Genomic DNA, 23390 nt, shown 5'->3' with positions numbered 1-23390 from the left:
AGAAATTCGGAGCTTCATTTTTTTATTGAAGTATTAACGATTTTGTTAGTTAATTTTTTTATTAACCGAAAAATTTCGTTAAAAGTTATTGTTTGTAATTTGTGCTGAACCAACAAAAATAAGCCCGACAATTTCATTTTCATGCCTTTTAGGCTTTGAGTTATCGAAGGGAATTCGGAAGAAGAAGAACAAGTGGAAATGAGCTATAGCCTTTTACAATTAATATTTTTAATTATTATAAGCTAGAAATCCTCACAGTTTAAATCATAAGAATTAGTTGTGAATTAAATTGATTGTTATGCACATAATTAAGGCTTGTACACTGTAAATAAAAACGACGTAAAATAAAACTGGTAAAAAACTTGTTATCACATCGAACGCGTACGTTTAAACGTAAACATTAAAATGATACCATAAATAAATTTCATGCTATCAAATCAAATTCTGCAATTGTGAATTAAAAAAAAAATGTTATCAAAGTATGTATTTATGAAGTATTTTTAGCAAATTTTTGTCTTTATTTATTAAAATAAGTAAACATTACATAATAGTAATATTTAATTAAAAAAAAGTTATGATGTGAGTTTGACTGAAAAAAAAAATTAAATGGCTTCCATCCATCTGTCATTTCGTACAGTTTAGTATTGATATTAAATGTTATGCGTTTTATACGAAATGTTTTCTTAATTTTTAAGTATATTTGATAATTATTGTTAAAATGGCTGCAGCTACACCCCCTGAATGTGGGGTTAGTGATGTCAGTGATGATTTTTGTGAACGGCATGCCCGGGCGGCGGCCCAACATTTTGCTAGAGCTTGTGTACATTACATGTCTGTGGGTTTATCAGAAACAACACGATCCAGTGTTTCGCATAAGGATTTTTTAAAGAAATTTATAAACTGTTTCTCAGATCATTTTGAGAAAGAATTTTGTCGGCGTCGTTTGCAAGGAGCAAAAGTTGCAAATGGTCACGATGAATTAAGTGATTATTCTGAACAAGAAACTGATTCTCCTTTAGTTAATCATAAGCCATTCTTTCGACGACTCAGTTTTAAAGGTTTACGTAAAGGTAAAGGATTCTTTCATAAGCAAAATTCCGATGAAGTGGAATTATCCAGTAATTCTGGTCGATTGGCTAAAACAAAGTTAGCTAAAATTGTTGTGGAATGTCGTAAAGAGGGTTTAGTGAATTATTTAACACCGGAGAGCTTAGATCAACCTGGAGGTGCACAGAAATGGGAACGATGTCGATTAGCTTTAGTGAAAACTGTTGGTGGTTATATGTTAGAGTTTTATTCACCACCAAAAGCTACTAAGGTACGTTTTTTCTTTAAAATTTTCTCGTTTTTCATTTTAATTTAATGTTTTTATATTTAAATAACAGCCTAGAAGTGGAGTATTTTGTTTTTTGGTTAGTGAAGCTCGTGAAACGACTGCTTTAGAGATGCCGGATCACGAAAATACATTTGTTTTAAAGGCTGATAATAATATGGAGTATGTAATTGAAGCTCATGACACGGACGATATGCGATCTTGGCTTGCAACTATTAGGTAAATGTCAGCAGCCAATCTATTAATTCCTATTCTCGAGGAGTGAACGGAAGCTAGCAGACAAATTTATTATCCTCTATACATGATGTACAAAACTCTCTGTACATCATTATCAATTTGAAAAAACTAAAATATTATTGAAAAGAATAAATTTTTATGAGTTTATACTAAAATAATAATAAGTTTTAAAAAGGAACAAGCTTCTAAAGTGGTGCAAACCCCTTTTATAGGGACTCTAAGAATGGAATACCAGGATCCGTGAAAAAGGGGGTCGAAAAACCAACTTAATGATTTTGCTTTCTAACGATTTTGATTTGATTTAATAAAATATATACTTAAGAAAGTATATATACAAGATTTTAATGTAATGCAAAGCTATTTATCGGGACTCTTTAAATTGGGGCTGAATCTAGCAGACAATTTAAAAAATATCTTAAAAGACATTTATAGGTTTTCCTCCCTTACAATTCTTATTAAAATTGATTAATTATATACTTAAAAAGATTTTAATTCTTTCAAATTGATTATGATGTACAGGAAGTTTCGTATATGCATGAGAGGATAATAAATTTGTCTGCTAACTTCCGTTCACTTTTCTGGTTAAGCAGTCTAGAAATTTGATGGAATTTTGCGATCGTAGAATACTTAAACTACTTAAATTATTTAAAAAAATTAATTTTGTAGATATTGTATGCGAGCAACGCATAGTAGTCAGGGCACTCAGGCCGGTACAATTACAGAAGGTGGTGCACCTGAATTACCGCCACGATTACAAGGTGGTACTGGACGACAAGGTGAACGATTATCGAGTAGTAGCAATTTTGAATTACGTTCATCGCATCCTGAACTTGAACAAAGTACATTAAAATATTGATAAAAAATATATTGTTCACGAATATATTTTATGTTTTTCTGTTGTAGTCTTAGATGTTGAAACAGATCTTTCAACAACGCTGAGAGAACATCCTTGGTTTCATGGTACATTAGCTAGATCTGATGCAGCTCAATTAGTCTTGCATGAAGGATCATCTGGTCATGGAACTTTCCTAGTCCGTCAATCTGAAACACGTAAAGGAGAATTTGTGTTAACTTTTAATTTTCAGGTAAGAAATATTTATGTAAAATTGAATAATCCACAGAATAGTTCCATGATAACTAACAGACAAAAACTTCATATAAAGATAATCATTTTTTATTTTTCTTGATTATTACAAAATAATTTTTTCTAGGGACGTGCCAAACATTTACGTATGAGTCTCAACGATCAAGCACAATGTCGTGTGCAACATTTATGGTTTCCAACAATATTCGATATGTTAGATTATTTTCGACAGCATGCCATCCCATTAGAATCTGGTGGTACATCAGATGTTACATTAACTGAATATGTAATACATTCACCGAATCAATCTACGACGGATGCAAGACAAGTGAGATAAAACTTCCAAAATTGTTGGTCTCTATTGATTATATGTTGTTTAAAACTCTTTATGTGCACGTGCCCAACCCCGCCCCCGTTCCGTCTCGTGTTATGTATGTTTTATTGATGTTGTGTTTTTTTTACGGATTATTTCTCTTTCGTTACAATTTATTTTGTATACTAATTGGCAAAGAAAATGATACACCATTGGTAGGCGATTTTTCATCTTTATTTTTCTCGTTGATCTGGAAAATTTTTTTTTTTAAATTACGACAAAATCGGGAATTGTTTTTGTAATACGGCAATTTCAATGACAAATGTAATCGAGGAAATAAAATCGAAAAAATCGGAATCGGAAAATGTTTGTCTGAGTGTACTCAACAAAACCACATCCATGCGAACTTGTATTTTTTCGATTTACGCTCATAAAGTGGGACAGAAGTACTCTAGTATTAAATTTTTGACTGGAACCTCAAAATATTCTTTATTTTCACCAATTACAAATTTTCAGCGAAAATTCGCATGTTTTTTAAATGCTTGCATCCCGAAAACGGCAAGGTTAGGTAAAAAATGAAATGCTTAGAATCGTTCAAAATATAAAATGGAATAGTTTTTTAAATGTTAAATAAAGCAATGTGGTGTTCGGAAGTAGGGTACTTTTAGTAGGGTTCGCATGAATATGATTTTGTTGAGACTCAGACAAACATGGATGCTGGATCTTACAAAAATCTACTTATGAGGAGTCGATCGATTCCTGGGGGTTAAATGCTTTATTTCCTCGACTAATGTGATTTCGTCGTGTTATATTGAATTTATTCATAGATTAGACATTTCGAAAGAAATCGATATTGTCTGGAAAAAATATTGACTACTTAGGCCCGGTAAATGCAAGCTAACTTGTTTCAATTTCTGTGCCTTTAGTGTATAAAATCACGTAGATTTTGAGATGTCATACCCATGTTTCAACTTTTATTTTGCACTTTTTACTAAGATACCTGAATTTTTTTTAAAAAATGAAACGTAATATGTTTTTAGCAAAGAAATGACTTGAGGATTTGTATATTTTCTAGCTATGTTTGTATAGTAAAACCTATATATATAAAAGCTATTAAATTGAATGATTTTTTTAAGCTGTATAGAATGTTATTTCTGCGTTGGGCGAAGCAATTCACACAAACACTGCCATTGCTTAGATTAAAAAGTAGTGTGTGTTTTTTTCCTTGTTTTATTTTTTAATTACAGTGAAACTTCTTTAGTTATCATGATTTATCTCCTAATTTACGAAACTTTCAACTGATTTAGTCACTCTAGTGTAAAACTTATTCGTGCATATTTGTCATATTTTTCAATAATTAATTCGCTGAGACAATGTGTTTTATTGAAATCACAAACAAATTCGAAGATTTCAATGATACATTTCCTTACTTTTAGAATTTTATCGGTTAAGACATCTCTTAAGGACGCTCATTCAACAATATGTTTTGCTATGTGCGTTCATAAGAAAACAGTATGCAAATTTTAAATAATTTTTTTAAATTAATAGAAAGTTGAAAATAATTATTAACTGGTAAAAGTTTCAAATATAGTTATCGATATTATTTTTGAGAAATATCGATTTATATTTTCCATGTAGTCCCATGTTAAAACTTGTTTTGTCACTTTTTAAAGTTAAATTTGAACGAAATTAATTCGATAAAAGTTTCATGAATGTACAAAAAATGATCACAAATCGAGAATTTTTTTTAATCTCCAAATCAATGCTAATTTTGAACCAGAAAGTTCAAAAATCGAATTCATTTGATGATTGGAGACATAGTTTCTGAAATATCTTTCAAAAATTCTGAAAGAAGAATGATTTGGTGAATAGAATTTAAATAATTTATCTGAAAATTTTTCTATCTTATCTTATTAATTTATTATATTGTGAAATCGTGAACTAAAGAAGTTTCATCACTAATCGTGTATGTCTTTTAGAATAGGCATAAAATTGGATTTTAATTTTGTTTTTAAAAACTAACTAAGCACTAAAATTATTTTAAAAGAGGCTTTCACATCACTTTTGATGGTAACTGGTTGTAGTAGCTTTAACTATTGAATAAACAAATAATATTTGTACGCAATTTAAATATTCCTACTTAAATTGAAAGTGGTCACTTTAATATGAATCACATTGTATATAGTTTTTCTGATTATGTTCAAGTTAATTAAGCGAAAAACAAATGTAATGGAACACCAAAGCTTATCTACTATGATATTATGAACACAAATCTCTTCCCTCTCCAATTCCTATAATTTTTATCAAAAAATTGAAAATTGGAGAAAAAAATATAGCTTTGTATTATTTACTGCGTTATAGTCTGTAGATTTATAAAGGTATAAAAGGTGCTAACAATTATCAAGTACAAATAAAATTTGTTCTTTCTATTTGTATGCAAATACTTTGCTTTGAACTCTCTTAAGGGGGTACGAACGGTTTCATTTCAAAAAAATTTAACCAGAATCGAATGGAAATGGTCTTATTTTTTATTTAAATCACCAAAAATGTCTTAAATATTTTTTTGAAATTTGAAGAACAATACAATTAGGTTAGGTTAGGTTATATTGGCTGTCCACGAAGGACACACTTAGGCTATTGAACCCATTGTGATGTCATACATGTGTTTTACCACCTTTCCGCTGATAATTTCATTTATCAGCACCTCAATTTCAGAGGCTGAGTGCACCTCCTTAATGCATACACCATGCACTACACCAACCCATCACAACTATTAATTAAATTAATTTTGTTGCGACGGCGGGAATCGAATCCGCTACCCTAAGAATACCGCGGATGGAATTGGTTACGCCTTAACCAACTAAGCTAATGGGGAACAATACAATTAATATCTGAATATTTTCAGAAAATCGTTTCTACGCATATTACTTTTAGGTGTGCATTTTACAACGAAATTGAGATATCAATAAACCGATAAAAATAATCTAAACGTGATGAGATTTTTCAGATGGTTTCAATGAACTTTATTTCGAAATCCACAATAAAAGAGGCAATCAGATTAATAAATGTAAGTAAAAAAACAGTTGGGAAAAAGAAAACTGCAGTGATGCATTTGAGCGAGCAAAGTCTGCTAAGTTCCTGGGCGCGATAATGTGAAAGGTTTCTGAAAAAAATACAAGGAATCAACTGGTATATATGACCTTCGAAGTAGTCACCGGAAACTGTGCAGTCGGGATAATCCTCCATCACAATAGTATAGTTTTTTAACACAGAGTACTAGAAATGACGATAAGGACAAGTCAGAGTTAAATTAGAATAACTCCATTCGATTACAGGTCTCTGAATGAAAGGAAAGGAACTCGTTTAACAGATGTAACTGTAATATATCGTAACTTAAGAGAAACTGATCAAAAGAAATTCATTCTGAATGATGTAAACTTTTTTATATGTCGATAGTCTCAAAAAGTCCATAAATATTAAACATTTCTGCATAGTGTACCGAATTTGATTTGAAGACGATCGTAAATCCCCCTTAACATTCATTTTGTTTGTAAATAGAATGAAGTGCAATTAATTTTAAATATATAGATTTAAGAAAATATTAAAATTTAGATTGTAAAAAATATGTAAGTGATACTTTCTATTGTTGAAAGATAGACTAAACTTGTTTATAAAAAGCAAGGGATTTTTTATTTGTTCAATTTTTATGGCGTAGAATGTCTTGAAAATTTACTAAAAAACAGGTTATATTTTTTGGGACATTTTTTATACATAAGAATTTCGAATGAAGTAGAAATTAAAAAGAAAATATTGGTTAAAATCTCAATTTTGGTGTTTTTGCTATTTAACATTAAAAATTCACTTGGAATTTTAATTTTGAATAATGCCATTTCAAAGCTGAGATTTTGCCACATCTAGGCGATAGATAATCTAACAGAATTGTGCAAACTTTCGAGAAATGCTTAGATTATTTGTCGTTCTTTTCTGAAATTATTGTGTGCATAAATTTGTAGATAATCGATGCGAATTCGTAGATATAGAGAAAAGTTATCAAGTTTTGCTCAATTCTTAAATAAAGAGTTCTTATTAAGAGCGAAAAATTAAAAAATTATTTTATGAAAAATAAAAACATTTTTTAAAATAAAATTCGTTTAAAAATTAATAACAAATGAAAAAATTATAACCGAAACACATAAACATAATGATCGCATAACTTTTAAAGCAATAATAAAATCATTTTATGGTTATTTACAAAATCTTCATGATTATTATAACGTTCTGTACTGTCATACATAGCGATTGTAACGACCTGGCGATTCTTATTTCTTTATCTTATTTCTGGTGATTATGATTTCTTTTTTATCTTATTCAAAATTAATGAGATCCATGGTTACCATCTCGGATATATTACTTTGGTTATGATAATAATCAATTACACTTAGAAAGTGGGCTTCAATCATCAATCAAATTGTTTTCATTTTTTATCCACTATTCATGCTCATATGTAGTAATAAGATCGTATATTTAGGTTTCCAAAACGGAAATTGAATCCAAGCCTCCAGGGTGAAAGTGCATGTGCTTATAAAACGTTCGTTGCAACTAAAAATGTAACGTTAGGTTAGGTTAGAATGGCTGTTCTGGGATGGGACACACTTAGACCAAAGGGTCCGTTGTGATACTGAAAAAGATTTGGCCTGGCCACTCCATGAACCATTTGGAGCTGTTTAAGAACAGCAGGAGTGCTTTGAAGTCAACGGACTTAAGGTCGGAGAGGTCATCAAAGAAAGGCTGGCCAAGTGAGTCCATCTACTCTTTGTAAGAGCTGGAAAGTGACAGAGAAGATGAGATATGTTTTCTTCCTCCTCCCCACTGTGACAGCTCGTACAATAATCGTGATAATCTGTTAAGCTAATTCAACAATTTTTATTATAGAGCTCCTTTGATGCGATATAAGATCTTAGCAACGCGTACGGTTGTACTCAGACCATATCTGTCTTGTAACACAAATGCGTTCCGCCCTCCATCTAAGATTGGCCGTTTTTTAGATATCTTCGATTAGAAGCAGCTTGCAGATCGCAAATGGAACTTCCGGGTGACCATTGATGTCTGTGCCCGTTAGCCTTGTGCCATTTAAAACAAACTCCTTGGACTTTCAACTCCCTGCAATGTCCCTATGTACCGGTACCCATACCAAGTTTACATTCATTTGTTAAGGACGCTCGGCTTTCCTACCGAGAAACAAACGTGCGTTATAAAAATTAATTATTGAAGTAGGCTTCTTTGTATTAAGGCTGCATGTACGTTAAATAAACAAACTTTCGAATGAACAGCTCTATATATTACAATGTTTTACTAAAACATAATACACGTTTTGACGCCGTTGGGTCAGGATACTTCAAATGAATTTATTAACGTCAAAAATAATGATTTTATAGCTTTTTAAGAAACGGTTGCTTCTCACGCTTTGACATCGACCAGAATCATGTTTTTCTAAACATTGATTACAATTTTTATTTAAGAATTGATCAAACTTGAAAATTTTTTTGTTCTGTATAAAGTAAAATTAACTTTAGGAAAAAACATAGAAACTCAAATTTTTTTTATCTCAATTTAATTTTAATTATTTATTGTATAAAAAGAATGAAATTTTTTTACTGCCATTTTAATTAAGTACTTAAACACTGTTTTGAGTTAAAATAGTTAATATCATCACGTAAGATCATATATTTTACCCAACTACGGCGAAGCCATAGAGTAACGGTAATGTTTTTTTATGTTAAACTTTATCTTAGTGCCATTTCGTTTTCTGTAAAAATAATCATGTTACGATGATAATTGTTAAAAGAATTAATTTTAAATAAGTAATCACAGTTTCAATTTACTCTCTTGATACTCTAGTAAATATTCAAAATCTTTTCCTGTTGAAATTTCGAGGCGTAAAATTAAAAATTGTATATTTCCTGACAATTTTTTGATTCAATTTAGTTGTTGCAGGTGTTTTAAAAGTTGTCTTAATTGAATATTGAGGTAGACAGAGGCGAATTAAAGTTTAGATTGGTGACATCTAGGTCTAAGGCGACAACATTATGAGGGGCGCCCGAATTTAAAAAAATTGTTTATATTTGAAAGGCGCAATTCAATTTTACGTCAACTGTGAAATTGAATTTTACTTTTTTCTCTCTCACTATTGCAAAGATTCATTAGAAAATATTAAATATTTGAAAATAAGATGTCTAATTTCAATAATCACATCCACATTGTGCAAAAGGGCGTCATATCGGACGAGACCTATGGCGATATCAAGCCTATATCCACCACTAAATAAATCCTATTTATCTACTTAAAAAAAAATTACGCTTTGTATAATTTAGGTAGCAGAAATTAATATATTTACACTGTTTTTTGTTGTGAAAATATTATAAGGCTGACATTTATTCCAACTTGACTTAATTATTCGAATGACCTTTAATATCAATTGAACCGGTTAATCAAGTTCTATTTGTAAAATGTATATTCTAATTCAAGGTTCCCATTAAGTGCCATATTAAATAAAATTTCTGTCTCCTTTATACTTTTAAAACATCGTTCTGAGAGCAACTAAATTTTCAATTCAATCGAAATCCATGATTATACCAAGTACAGAGTGAAGCGTAAGTGGATATACAGTAAGTTGTATTAGACATTTATTTCTTAATCATTAAAAAAAAAAGAACGCTTTACAGTACATGTCAATGCAATAATCTTTTTCTCGTTTTAAAACAAGAAATTGCTTTATAATAATTCAATAATTGAATCAAATAGGTTTTTGCAACTGTATATTCACTTACACCTCACTGTATATTGGGAACAACAATTTTAGTTAATTTTGTACAAACTATATGTTAAGTATGATGTCATTTTGAGCATGAGTATTTTTTTTAAACTGTGGATTTATTGTGTTTCAAAATTATACATCATATGTTGTGGTTTCACAATGTTTCCTTACTTCACAAAGGTGCGTTCCTCACTTATGTGATGTATTGCGTATATAAAAGTTAATGGAAAAATGAGTTGACGCCAAATTTTGCCTAAACGATTGCGATTTTATGATTTTTTTTTTTTGTTAGACGTAAGTCGACACCAGAGACGGATTAAGAAATTTTGCTCCCGTAGATAGTTTTATAAATTAGCGTCCCTTGTAATAAAAATCTAACCATGAAGACCTATTTAGTTCTTTAGTTTCAAGTTCTTTAGTTCTTTATTTCTTTATCTAAAATCTAGTTGGTTGTTCGGGGCAGTTTTTCGACTCGAGCAATGGTTGTTAAATAAGAACGTAGATGGATACATTAATAAAAAACATTTTTTTAAATCACCAGAATACATCGTTACTAATAAACTTGCTCTATTGTGAACTTATTTAGTGTTCAAATTGATCAAATTGCTTAAAGGCGAAAATTTACTGTAACAAGTGAAAACAAACAATTGACTCAGTAACTGTTGAAATACCATGTATATTGAGTGTTGATTATGCAATCGATTATATATAACACGACTGTGTTGCGACTATAAAATGTTTCTAACCTAACTTGTGCCCTCACGGCTAAACAGTGTGAAACTTCTACGCGTGCGTTCCTTTGTAATCTCGCGCCTGTAAGCATGTGCCTTCTTTTCCCCATGGATAATCCGCATCTGGTCGAGACATACCTTACAATTTTTTCCAAGGTGTCTGGTAGAATTTTAACTTAATAGGGCCAAGCTTTTATACATTTTATTTTTGCCTTATAATCCTAGTAATTCTGGGAATCTCGATTACGTTTGTAGTTATTTTAAAGCTTTGCCTGCCTACAATGAGCTTTCAGTTAGTCCTTTTTTTTCTTACATCACTCATTTTGTGCGCGCACTCTTTATGGCTGACTGCATGTTCATTGTAGACAGTGCATGTACTTTGTGTATAATTTTGTGTACAAATTTTTATTTTTGAAGAAAAAAGATTCATTGTAAATTGTAAATTAGAATGAATGTCAGAACGCAAGATTCGTTTTTTATTATAAAAAAAAACAAAATAAACGCTTTTATTAAAACTTTTTATTTTTATTTTCGTTATTACGCATGTATTACCAAGTTTTTAGTACGCTTTAAACCAAGACTTTGATTTCATTCATATAATGTTAACGAAATTGATCTCAAAACTTCCGAGAAAGAAGTTTTCGTATGACCAATAGCGTGGTTTGTGAATGGAAGATTTCTTTTTTCGTTTATTTCAATCTTACACGTGTACTCAAAGCCCTAAAACACTTCTTTTACTAATAGTTTGTTGTTTTTTGGTTTATTTCAAAGCATGTTTGAAGTTTTTTCTAACTCAGTAAGTATAATACACTTTTTTTAGTTTGAAATGAGCTTTTTTTATACTATACTTCGATCCTAAAGTAAATAAACTGAACTGCTGTGAAAATAACTTTTACTATGATAGCAGATAGTGATGTTATTTACGCAGGCGTAAGTGATTCAGTTCAACACTGATGTACATTCGAATTCTAATAATTACTTAGAAATGCCTCGGATTTACCACATCATGACTCCAATTAAAGTTAGCTGTTTTGGCAATTAAAGGAAGTGGAGATAGTCATAATTCCAAAACGAGCCAGACTGAAAATGTGCATACAATCTTTTGAATGCTTTATGTAATCTTTTGTCGAAAATCATTTGAGAAAGACTAGATGAAAGATTACAATTAGATACAATAAAATATAATTAGGGTTAATAAAAATTATTTTTTTACAGATTGTAACGCATGGTGGAAGTATTCGTACAAGAACTGCTTCGTTAGAGAATCTAAATTCGGGTGATTCAGTTCGTGCTGTTGAAAATCAATATAGCTTTGTATAAGGCAAAATAAAAATATTTTTAGATCATATATTACAAAACAAAGCTTTAACGCTCCTTTCGGGCTAACTTTGTATATGATAATGGTTATTAAACATCCAAGCTTCATGGCTTTTTTTGATAGGTGTTTTACTTATTGTATTATCGGGTCTACGTCAAAATTTGAATATAAATTTTATGTAGACCTAATACAGGAAAGTATAATAACATTTATAATATACTTGATAAACGAACGACGTAACTGCCATAAAACAAAAGAATTTTTTTTGATACATTACACTTTAAACAAATAATTGAATATTTTATCAAGTAATTTGTAAAATGATTATTATAATGTGACGGACGAAAATATTATGGCTTTTAAGACAAGAGAGTATGACACTAAATGAAATCCTGCCATGTAAAATATCAGGATTGCATATTTTGTGGAAAAGGAATTTGTAAATAATATATTGAATCCGTGCATAATTGTAACAACTAAAGATAAAACGGTAAAAACTTGAATTATTTTGGATAAACTAATATGTAATACTCCTATATGGTCAATTCCTAAGTGGAAGGTGTCGCTATAAAGTGAGATAGATAGTTCTCGTGTTCGATATCCTCCAAGTAACTAAGTTTGTTTTGCGCGGCTGATACTGATATTTCAGAGAATGGTCAAGTTCACAAGCATGCGCATCGTGCCACGATGCGCGGTGATCGTGGCCAACGTCTCTTGGAAGAGAATAATATATTATCGACACCATAATGTTGGGACATTCTGTCCCATGCAAACTTGACCATATAGGAGTATTACATACACAGGGCGGGCCATTTTAATCTATAATGGCTAACAGCTCGTTTTGTAGTTAACCAGTCAAAAAATAACTTTAACAAAAATTATAGTTTGATGGGAGACATCATGTTCAGACTTCAGATTGGACATAGTTCTTCGGGCTGCTTCAATAGCCAATTTAGATTCTAAACGTTAAAAGATAGAATAACATTATAAAAAGTTGATCCTCATAAAAAAAACTAACAATTTTTTTTCTAAAACACTTTTTTCGAAAAAGTAGGTCAAAGCCATGGACACATGCGAATGTCCTCTATTGCCCTTGACAACTTTTGGCTAAAGCATTTTTCTGTAGTTAGTGTGTTTTCTTTCGATTAAATGTAATAATAACATATTTTTAAGTCGCATTTCCTCCGAAAGCTGACGATTTTGGAAAAACTGGTTTAAATGAAAAATGTTAGTTTTTTTTATGAGGATCAACTTTCTAATATAAAGTGTTATTCTATCTCTTACCGTTCATGATCTAAATTGGCTATTAAAGAAACTCGAGGAACTAGGTCTAATCTGATGTCCTCCATCAAACTCTGCAGCTTTTGTTTTAGTTATTTTTAGCTACAAAACGAGCTATTAGTCATTATAGATTAAAATGATCCACCCTGTATAAATGTAAGTCAGTATGCAAAACATGTAGCTATTTTGCCGTTTCTTTGGTATATATAACACAATGCTCAGTCCCAATAGAATTTTATTTGATCCAGGGTTTGTTTAATATCGTATTTCTCTTGTTACATTTTAATTTGTTTAATGTTTATTAAAACGAAATAAGCTTTTGATTTAGCTAGAATAAATGTATATCTCATGCTGGGAGATAAATTTTTTTGTTTGGTTGAAATTCTCAGCATTCGATGTCAAATATTGGTGATAAAAATAACGAAAAAAGGCCCCCATAAAAAATGAATAAATTTATTTTTTATTTCTTTATTAAAATATTTCAACATACGCCCTAATTAAAATCCGTAAATTTTTATAAATTTCTTTATTGAATAACAAAAATTCGAAATAGGTCGTTTAAAAGATTAAAATAGAGTAATCGACTATTTGAGACAGTGATGTGAGAGCGTAAGTTCATTATTTATTAACGACAAAACAAACGTTAATCATCGTTATATGTTAAATCAAACATTTTAGACAATAAAATCAAATTTTCTAAATTTAAATGTGCCTATTTCGAATCTGTATCAAATTATGGACAAGTCCACTTGTTATTGTAAATTTCGTATGGTAAGATGTGCTTCAATAATACTTATATTTATTATGTATTCAAAATATTAAAAAAAAACAGTATTATGACAAACAGCTAAAAACTAAAAAGAGAAGTATTTAACGCTTTAAAACCAAAGCCTTAAATTTTCTGTTTTAATTATTTTTTATTAAAGGCATTCCGAAATATAATTAATTATACGGACTTCATACACGTTCAAGTCGTTCGCGTAGGTAAACTTGTTTGTGTTTGGTAAACCAAATTGTTTGCAGAAACACGATATGTACCACCTACGTAATTGATTTGCGCGAGTATGGGGCTTGAATTCAAACTATAGCTATTAAGAAAAAAATAGAATTATACAGTAATAAAATATTACCTATAAAATTCAAAAAACAAGACTATAATGATAAACTCAGAGTAAAAATTTATAGGTTTCTCTAGTTAAGTCGATAGAACTGTATTATTAACTCAAATTTTTGTTTATTAATCAGGCCTAGAGGAGTTTTTACAAAAAATACGTATTTTTTCATAAATTAAGATTATTTTACATAATATTACGGTTAGAATTAATTCATTTGATTCAATTTACGAAAATGAATCGTTCTTTTGAATATTTCGTATCAATGCTTTTTGCATGCAAAGTAGGTATTGGCTTTAAAGAAGTTTACAAAGTTTAAAAGGAGTCAGGCTCGTGCGCAGGAATCATCCAAGATGGGGGTCTCAAACTTTTGTTAATCATGTTAGGTCATAAAGTCAATAAAAACAATAAACTGATTTTTTGCGAGTAAGAGAACATTTTATTACGTCATAATGTGATATTCAGTCACTTTTTTTCAATAAGTTGACTCTGATGCGAGGTACAAAAAATTTTTCCCAAAACTCTGCGCATCGACCACTACATTGCGATGTATATTGAGCGAGGTTAAACCGTTTAACCTATCTTCAGACATTGTCTGAAGATTGTAGATCGATCTAAGGAAAAGTCTTGGAAGGGCCCTGTATCAAAATTAGTTGGAGGCCCAAATGAAGGTTTGGGCTCAATTCGATTTTAAAAGAAGTTCTTTTGAAATAGAATCATATTTAGATACTAAACTTAAAATTAGCATAACATTTCTAGAATCAGAGTCTTGGCCTCTTAAAAATAGATACAGCTGATACAGTGGTTATTTTTGACGCCCTGCCCGGCAATGCGTTTTCGCAAAGTTAACTTCGGCGACTCGGATGAATAAATGTCAAAACAGCTTGAATAGCTAAGTGGAAATACGTTTTATAAATGACTGAATTTACAGGACTGTATGATTAGTTTAAATTTATGTGGAGAGATTCTCAACGGGGGAGAGGACTGATTAAACTTCCAACACTCTGTGCGCACGTGACTGAAATGAGTCAATTGAAATCTTTCTTTGGCACGTATGGGTGAATTAAAAAAGAATCATTAAATCAAATGTATTAGTTTTTTTAAAGAATTGTTCAAATCGGGAATGGCGTTTAACAATTTTGACAATTTGTATATACCTAAATAAGAATTCCGCAGAATCCTTAGGGAAAATTTCTCTCGGTCTAATTATTGAGAGCTTTAAGAGAAATGTTAGTCCTTCAAGAGTAGAACAATAGTTTCTATGGCAACAACCTCAAAAGAGCTTAGTTTTCGAGATATTTAGTCTATATAGTTTGAGGTTTTAGATCTCGAAAATTACGATCTTTTGAGCTTTTGGGACCTACCATAACCAATATTACCTTAAATTCCAGAAAAGACTGAGATTTTTTTTCTATAATAATCCTGTAGGATCCTTTGATAAAAATTAATCCAAAGTTCAGCGTATTTCAGAACTATGTGTTAGGGTGGTGCGCACTCTAAGACTACTATTCGATTTTGATTTACTACAATGAGATGATAATTCGATTAGAACTAATTAGTGTATCCGTAAAACTGCTCCTCGTATATCGTGACCGCACGAGTTAATAATAAAAAGTTCTGATTTTTTTACAAATGAAAGAATTGTTTATTTAACCGACATTTTCTATTTAAATAAAATATACAAAACATTGAGAAACGACCTCAAATTTTAATAAAATAATAAAATTACTAAAGATGTTAAATGTGACAAAAAATGATGTTTGAAAAAAAAAAATGCTATTATAAAAAATACTTTGGAATTATTTATTTTTGAGTAAAATATAAAATTTAAAAAAATATTTACAAGTGTTTAATTTTTATAAGGAAAGCCTCTTTTTTCTCGAAATTGAAACGACCCAAAAATAAAAAAAACGAGTTTATTTGATGATTGATGATTAAGGTAAAGTTTTTCAAATATCGTACAAAATTCCTTACAAAGAGCGATTTGTCGGGTCGTTTTAAGGCAGTTTCTTAGATAATATGTGTTTTTCTGTATCTTTTTTTAAAAAAATCGCAACATTTTGTTTCGGAAATTTACAAAACTCGATAAGTAAGGTATTTTGATTAAAAAAATTCGAAAATGGGATTCATTTGATGATTTATCGAATATTTTCTATGGTTTGACCCGAAGTTCTACGTGAAACGCTTTATTATTTTTATTTTAAGATATTTGGCGTTATTTCAAAAATTATTCATCTGTATGAACTGGATACTGGATTTTTATATTTTTTGGTTTTTTTACACAGGATGTATTCTAAAATCAGAGACAACAAAATTTTGATTTTTTTGTTATATTTTTAAGCGTACTGATAAAGATCCAAAAATCAGGTTAGCAAATTAATCATCATCGTCACCCGTTAATGCTGTACAAAAGTATTCAACAAACATTTTATATTCTTTGGAAGATTGTTCATTCGATTCAATAATCATTTGTAAACCTAAAAGACCCGCTTCATCACCAGTACTTATTGATATTCGACTTGAAATATTCATGACTTTTTCCAGTTGTTTGATATATGTTGAATTATATGCTAACTTCATTGTTTTTGTACAGCGAAATAATTCGACCATATCAGAATTTGGTGATATGTCCACATGAATTTCACCCTAAGTAAAAATTCATTAATTGAAAAGTTTATACCTAGTAAATAAGAGCCAGACTTGCCAAAGTTTGATCGTTCGCTGAAATCTTTGCGCTAATACTTATTATCGAAAAGGGTAACTTTACGAATTATACGATTTTATAGTTTTAAGAAGTTTTATTGTTTGTAAGACCACCGATTATCATGTTAGAGGAAAGTGGTACAAAATGATCCCTCAAAGTAAAATGATCCCTTGTGGTTTTTAGTGATCTATTAAAACCATCTATTATATTTATCGATAGATGGCTTTCACGTGATCAAATTAATCATTGAACAAAGACTTATGGCGATGTAAAAGGTGTTTGCTGTTCCGTTATTAATTTTAATGCATTAATTTGATCTAAGATAAGACAAATTTCAACATAAAATTTCGTTTTTTGTTGTAGTTTTTTCAACCATAGTTGTTTAGCTCATGATTTCTGTTAGCTTTTAATAATATTATAATACATTTTTACAGCCGTATCAGGAATTTTAAGGTCAGTTTTTATGATAATATTCAAATATGTCGTCACGAGTTAAATGATTCCTTTATCTCTGGTAAAATGATTTCCATTTTATGCGTATAATTTTAATAGGCTAAATGATCCCCCATATTTTCCATCATGTGACGGGTCATGTGTTGATTTCGATTATTTTGCCAGGTCGGTAAAACGATCCTATTAGAAAAATATTGAATAGTTCTAAAAATATGAACAAATCAAAAGAAATTGGCTTGTCAATATTGCAATATTAAAATAACGAAAACAAAAATATTTAGAAGTTACATATATCTAAAATAGTTTGGCTATAAATTACATTTTTTCCTAGAGGGATCATTTTGGGGCATTCTCCGCTAATTTCGTGTACCGTTAGTATATAGCGCTTGCCTTATCGATATATACTAACGCCAGAAGTCTAAATACGATCAAAATTAAGCAGGTCTGTCTTTTTATGTACTGGTTTGTAATCGAATTTGATACTTACCAACAATCCCTCAGTAGATATCCGAAAATATGGTGGGTCAGGGCTTAAAAATAATATTAAATGATCGGCGGTCATGTCTAATTCATGAATAATATTAACAAGCAAAGGAGCTTTTACAACTACATTATTAACTCGACATTCGGTGGCCAAATATAAATTTAAAACTTCATCTTCTTCTATTGTTTCTAGTTTACAATCGGCTATGTAACATTCTTCACTATGATCTAAGCTGAAAATATCGATTAATAATTAATTAGGTTAACTCTTTCAAATCAGGATCGATACTTATAGATAGATAGTTTCAATGATAGATCTAAAAAATTATGAAGGGAATTTTTTAACAGTCATGTCAAAAAATAAGTTCAAAAATTAGATAAAACAGAATTTTGCTTGCGTATAAAAGATGATGAGTTTTGGCTGCGCATATCAGAATAACTCACATTAACATTAACGGGCTTCCAATTTCCTTATATACAATTTTTAAGCTTGGAGAACCATCATCTCCAAAAATATTTAGAAATTCGGTTAAAATTTTCATACTAATTTTAAAATTGATTTCCTCTTCATCAATTTGTAATTTATATACGTCGAATACATCGTTCGGTATGTACGCTGATGTTTGTACACATTTCATTTCTTCCACAGTGATTTTCATTCCACGTTCGGTTAAACTTATTACCGCAGTCTGGTAAAACATAAAATTCTTTGAAACAAGTTTTTGAATTAAAGCTCAATAACTTACGTCTTTGAAACTAATTGCTTTTAAAAAATTATACATTATTTTAATGTTATGTAATTCAGCTGTAAATACCACATCCATTTTGCAATTTTTGATTTCTTTTGGATTTTTTTAACGTGGACAACATGGGTTTCATACATTTGACGTTTAAATGTCAAATTTGAAAATTTCCCGCTAAAATTAAGATGTATTTTGGTTGCGTTCTGCGCGAGTCTATAAATGAATAAACAGGCAGGTACGGATTAATTTAATATTTTTAACAAACATTTTTTATGAATAGCTAAAAATGTAAAAATATGAGTAGATACGGAAATAATATTAGTTTAAGCAATGACATGTAGATAAGGTATTTGGCGTTCTGAAGTTGTTCAAAACCCTTCTGCATAGCCCAAATTGACAGGATCGGAAATATCAGGAGAAGGAACTGAAAATATAATACAATTTTTAGAATATACTAAAAAAGTATTAGATGAAAATACTTTATTCTGCACTTTTTATAAATGAATAAAAATAATTTTTTGAAATGATATAATCGGAAAAGATTTTAATTTTTACCCATTAGTAATCAGGAAATATAATTATTTTAGAAGTTATACAACAAAATTTTCCATTTGGTATTTTCATTATGTGATAAAAATAAAATATATTTTTGATTCCTTTTATGTTTTATATATACTTTTTTCATATAAAAATAAACATAGAAAATGGAAAATGGTAGTGAAAAGAGGATGACAATAATAAAGAAGCATCCATTCACATATATATACAAAAAACCTTTTAAGAGCAACAACAACAACAACAAATGTTGTAGTACCCGAATGAACGAAGGAAGAGTGTAATTTAAAGCTTGGCAAAGAAAGAAAATTGAATTTTCCTGTATATATGAGTATATAGTTTTCTTTCTACACGTACACTCACATATCTTTCTTTACATTGATCATGTTTTTCAATTTTATCTCTCTATCTTTGTCTGAAGTATAATATACTGATGAGAGATGTTTGCTAATCAACTGTTGTGTCGTATATGTTTGCCTGTCTATGTGTCCGTTTGTTAGGTTCTAAAACCTATGATAGTTTGATATGAAAGGGCAAAACTATTTGAAAAATTTGATCTTTTCATATCCTTAACCCGAATCACTACATGAGTGATACTCGTGAGGCATTTGGTCTTTAGTATCAGGTGTCGGATATCCTACCTATGGTTTTCCATTAGGTCTGTAGAAAGGTTAATACCGGGATAGTTTCTTCCGGGCTGGAAAAGAAGGACAGTAAAGGTTTATTCAAAAATCTTATGAGCTAAAAGAATCGTTGAAGCGTGTTACATGTTGATTGATTAAAGTGGCAAACCAGCTGGAAAGATAGCAATCTTTACAGGAAACATTCAGACAGCACTTAACACCGAAACATCCAAAGGGATCAGTAATGATTAGCAGCAGAAAAGCCAACTCGAACGAGCAAAGTCAATCTCTACTCGGTGCCTGGAGTTATTAAGACGAAGAGAAGTATTACAAAGTTAAGAAAAACAACAAGACAAATTATCAACGGGAAGAAAATTAGGCTTTAAGGAGTATCCATGAAGATTTTTACATAGCCTGGTTACTATATCCCAAGGTTAATATATACAGAAAATATCTTGATTACATAGACACCGAAGTAAATTCAGATTTGTGCAATTGGAGTTAATTCCGATCGATCGTAAACGAAATCTAGGAAAACGAGACTTTCATATTTACCGACAGAAACTCTGTAGAACATATTGGCCCAACTGATTTCTAGAGTTTGGTATGTATTTTTAACAAAATAAAATGAATTTGAATCATTATTCCTGGATTCTAATATATTCCATTCTCTAACAATCCCGAGAGCATTGAGTTTGTAAATTATTTTCTTTCTAAATAGCTTGTGGTGTCTTATTCTAGATTAATAACACATACAGGAGAGAAGCGAAGTGACATATACACACACACCAAAGCATCGTTTGGTGGAAGAACCAAAGCTTTCCTATTTTACAGTAGGACAATTGAATAAATGTTTATAAAACTTTTGAATATTTGTACAATATGCAATTGGTATACAGTTGTCCATTTTAATGTAGATGGCAGGCATAGTGCTTCAGGCTGAATATTATGGAGGCAACAAAAAAGGGAAACACACATTTTCCGAAGCCAATCTCATAACAACTATATAACAGCAGCATCGTTGCTGTCGCCGTGTTTCTCTTCTCTCCTTCACAATGAAATTGAATTGAACTCACCCACCATATATTGTTCTCATTCCAAAATTGTGTATATCCCTACCTCTACCCCCACTCTCTTTTACCTTGTGTGTGTTTAGTATATGTCTCTCTACTATAGTCTTTATTTTTCGTCTTTCACACAATTTTCTGTTAGTAAATTTTCTTTTTGTTTTCGAATGTTTTATAAATTTAAATTTTCTCTATTTACATCATCAACATCCAGAGAGAGAATAATATATTTTTCATCGTTGTTATAACATATTTCCCATTTTCTTTTGAAAATTTATTGTTGTATGAGATTTTAAATTAGATTTTCGTAGAATTATCTTTTTTGTTTGATATTATCAATTTATTTATTTTTGATGACTTGATGATTACCACATACCACTGTTGCCTCTACAGCCCTTTTGTCTGTTTTACAACATGAGCCAACAGTTAGCTTCCACACATAAACCGGATGGTAGTGATAGGTTTGGAGGCGTCGTTGTCTCGTTTCCGCCTCAGAAGAAATTGTTAATATTTCTGTGTTGACTAGAATGAGGAAAAATTCTCGGAGTTTCTGTGTGGATAACTTATCGGAAAATTTGTTTTCCATTTTCCAATCCTTTAACCTTACTTGACCAATTGCTGGTCTTCAATTTTTGTGGGCTCATGGCATTCACTATCGTACTATTGATTGGTAGAACGTTCCTAAAAAACTTCTAAAATGTAGGATGTTATCATGTTAACTTATTTCAACTTTTTTTGCAATCTAGAACCCTTAGATCAATCGTTTTCCAATCCTAAGTTTTACCATAAAATTTATTCAATAAACATATCACAGCAAACAAAATCGAGGCTGTTTAAAAAAAAATGAGAAACGAATTTGTTAACGTTTCGATCAGCCCACTCGACTATCTCGGGAATTTTTCCACATTCGAATTTTTTGATATACTTTTTCAAAAGCAAGACTGTATTTGACTATCTTTGTTTAACGAATTAAGTTTAATGGGTTTAGCATCTATCTTTTACGCATTGGTTTTGGTCTTGCAAGTCTGGTTTGGTCTAGGATATGTATGAGCAAGATTAAAGTACAACACCAAGTATGCTAGACAGAAGCAGTTAATTGCAAAAGGATCAAGACTAATTTGTAAAACACAGAGCAAAGTTCAAGTCTAAGTGTGTAAGATAAAGACAGTCAAATTAGCCTTGATTTGGTTTTGGTGCTTATCACTATTTTGATGAGGGCATGAAGAGCGAAGTTTTACTATCAGATGAATTTTATTTCAATTTTTAATGCTTTTTTACTGTATAATAAAACAATTATCACAAATCAATGAATCAATCACCTGTCAGTACAATGTAATTAATCAACATTTTACGTATTAATTTCATCTAATTTATAGTTTAAAAGTATATTTAGTTAATAGCTATTTTAGCTAATAGTGTCTATTTATCTATGTAAATATATGCTATACTTTACATTGATGTAATATATATTGCCTATCAATAATCAAATATTAACATGCAATAAAAAACTCGTTTATTTATGCATACGTAAAAGTCATTACAAATATGCGATAGCAATTGCCTATAACGAACACTTTTGTTGTCTTGCTTAAGAATAGTTAAATAAACAAGGGCTGATTAATCGGTAACTGTACTAAAAATAATTGTAAAAATGCAAATTTGGGGTAATTTCTGTTACTATGCGTCAAAACCATTTGGTCATGCACCATATGACATAAAAATTCATACAAAAAATAAACGTACAAATTACTACGTATTAAAACAATGTAAATATCGTTTATGGTATGCAATAATAAGTGCAACAATTGAAATATATGTGAATATGACAAATGTTTATTACTATCAAAGAAACGATTTATCGCAAATTACAAATTTGTTATTATTCATTTTAAGATCAAGTATACCATACATTGTTGCTATCAATGGAATTATCATAACATTGAAAGCCGATTCATTGTTGAAATTTTCATCGAAAATGAATAATGTGAATACATTACTTGGTAATGATTCCAAATTAAATGTTCGATTGAGGTGGCCGAAAGTTATTAATACAATTTTTACTCTTTCATTTTTTACATGTAAGTGTGTCTTTGTTTTAATATTATAATCCAGTCGATATATAAAAAAATAAGTAGAGGGGGTAGCTGGAAAGTATTTCGAACATAAAGAAATTTTTACAGCCTATTTTGAGTACCCTAGGATGTCTAAGTTTTCGACCTAGAGGACCCTGTGCTAACTTGAGGGAGGGAGGGACAAAAATCTAAAAATTTGCGAACTTTTTTCAGTTTTTCGCTTATATCTCGTTACTTAAGCACATTTTATGTTCTATAGTTCATTACAAAGACTCAATAACAACCGAGATACAGCCGATCAAAGTTAGACAAAGTTTCTCGAAATGTAAAAAAATAGCCGAAGAATTAAGGTTTTGGTCCTATAACCTATTTATTACCATCATTTCCATGTTAATTATGTTAATCGCACATCAATATCAACAGTTTAGTACAACTATGACCACAGACCTACCAACTAAATTTTTCAA

General features: G+C 30.3%; 2 protein-coding genes across 2 annotated transcripts; one reads left to right on the top strand and one right to left on the bottom strand.

Moving 5' to 3' along the window:
* The first annotated feature begins 622 nt into the window (after positions 1–622).
* On the top strand, positions 623–11991 carry LOC123299585 (SH2B adapter protein 2). The gene is made up of 6 exons (XM_044881833.1): positions 623–1318; positions 1386–1552; positions 2237–2409; positions 2474–2655; positions 2782–2982; positions 11728–11991. The coding sequence occupies exons 1-6, from the start codon at positions 719–721 to the stop codon at positions 11830–11832; spliced, it is 1428 nt and encodes a 475-aa protein (XP_044737768.1). The 5' UTR covers positions 623–718; the 3' UTR covers positions 11833–11991.
* A 4114-nt stretch (positions 11992–16105) lies between these two features.
* Positions 16106–18694, bottom strand: LOC123300772 (cell cycle checkpoint protein RAD1-like). Its single transcript, XM_044883420.1, has 4 exons — positions 18610–18694; positions 18308–18552; positions 17868–18096; positions 16106–16869 (listed from the first exon to the last, which is right to left on the bottom strand). The coding sequence occupies exons 1-4, from the start codon at positions 18685–18687 to the stop codon at positions 16600–16602; spliced, it is 822 nt and encodes a 273-aa protein (XP_044739355.1). The 5' UTR covers positions 18688–18694; the 3' UTR covers positions 16106–16599.
* Positions 18695–23390: the final 4696 nt, after the last annotated feature.

The sequence above is a fragment of the Chrysoperla carnea genome, chromosome 5 (genome assembly GCF_905475395.1).
Source record: "Chrysoperla carnea chromosome 5, inChrCarn1.1, whole genome shotgun sequence".
NCBI classification, from domain to species: domain Eukaryota; kingdom Metazoa; phylum Arthropoda; class Insecta; order Neuroptera; family Chrysopidae; genus Chrysoperla; species Chrysoperla carnea.
Note: the sequence above shows the minus strand (reverse complement) of the source record. Positions and strands in the feature narration are given on the sequence as shown.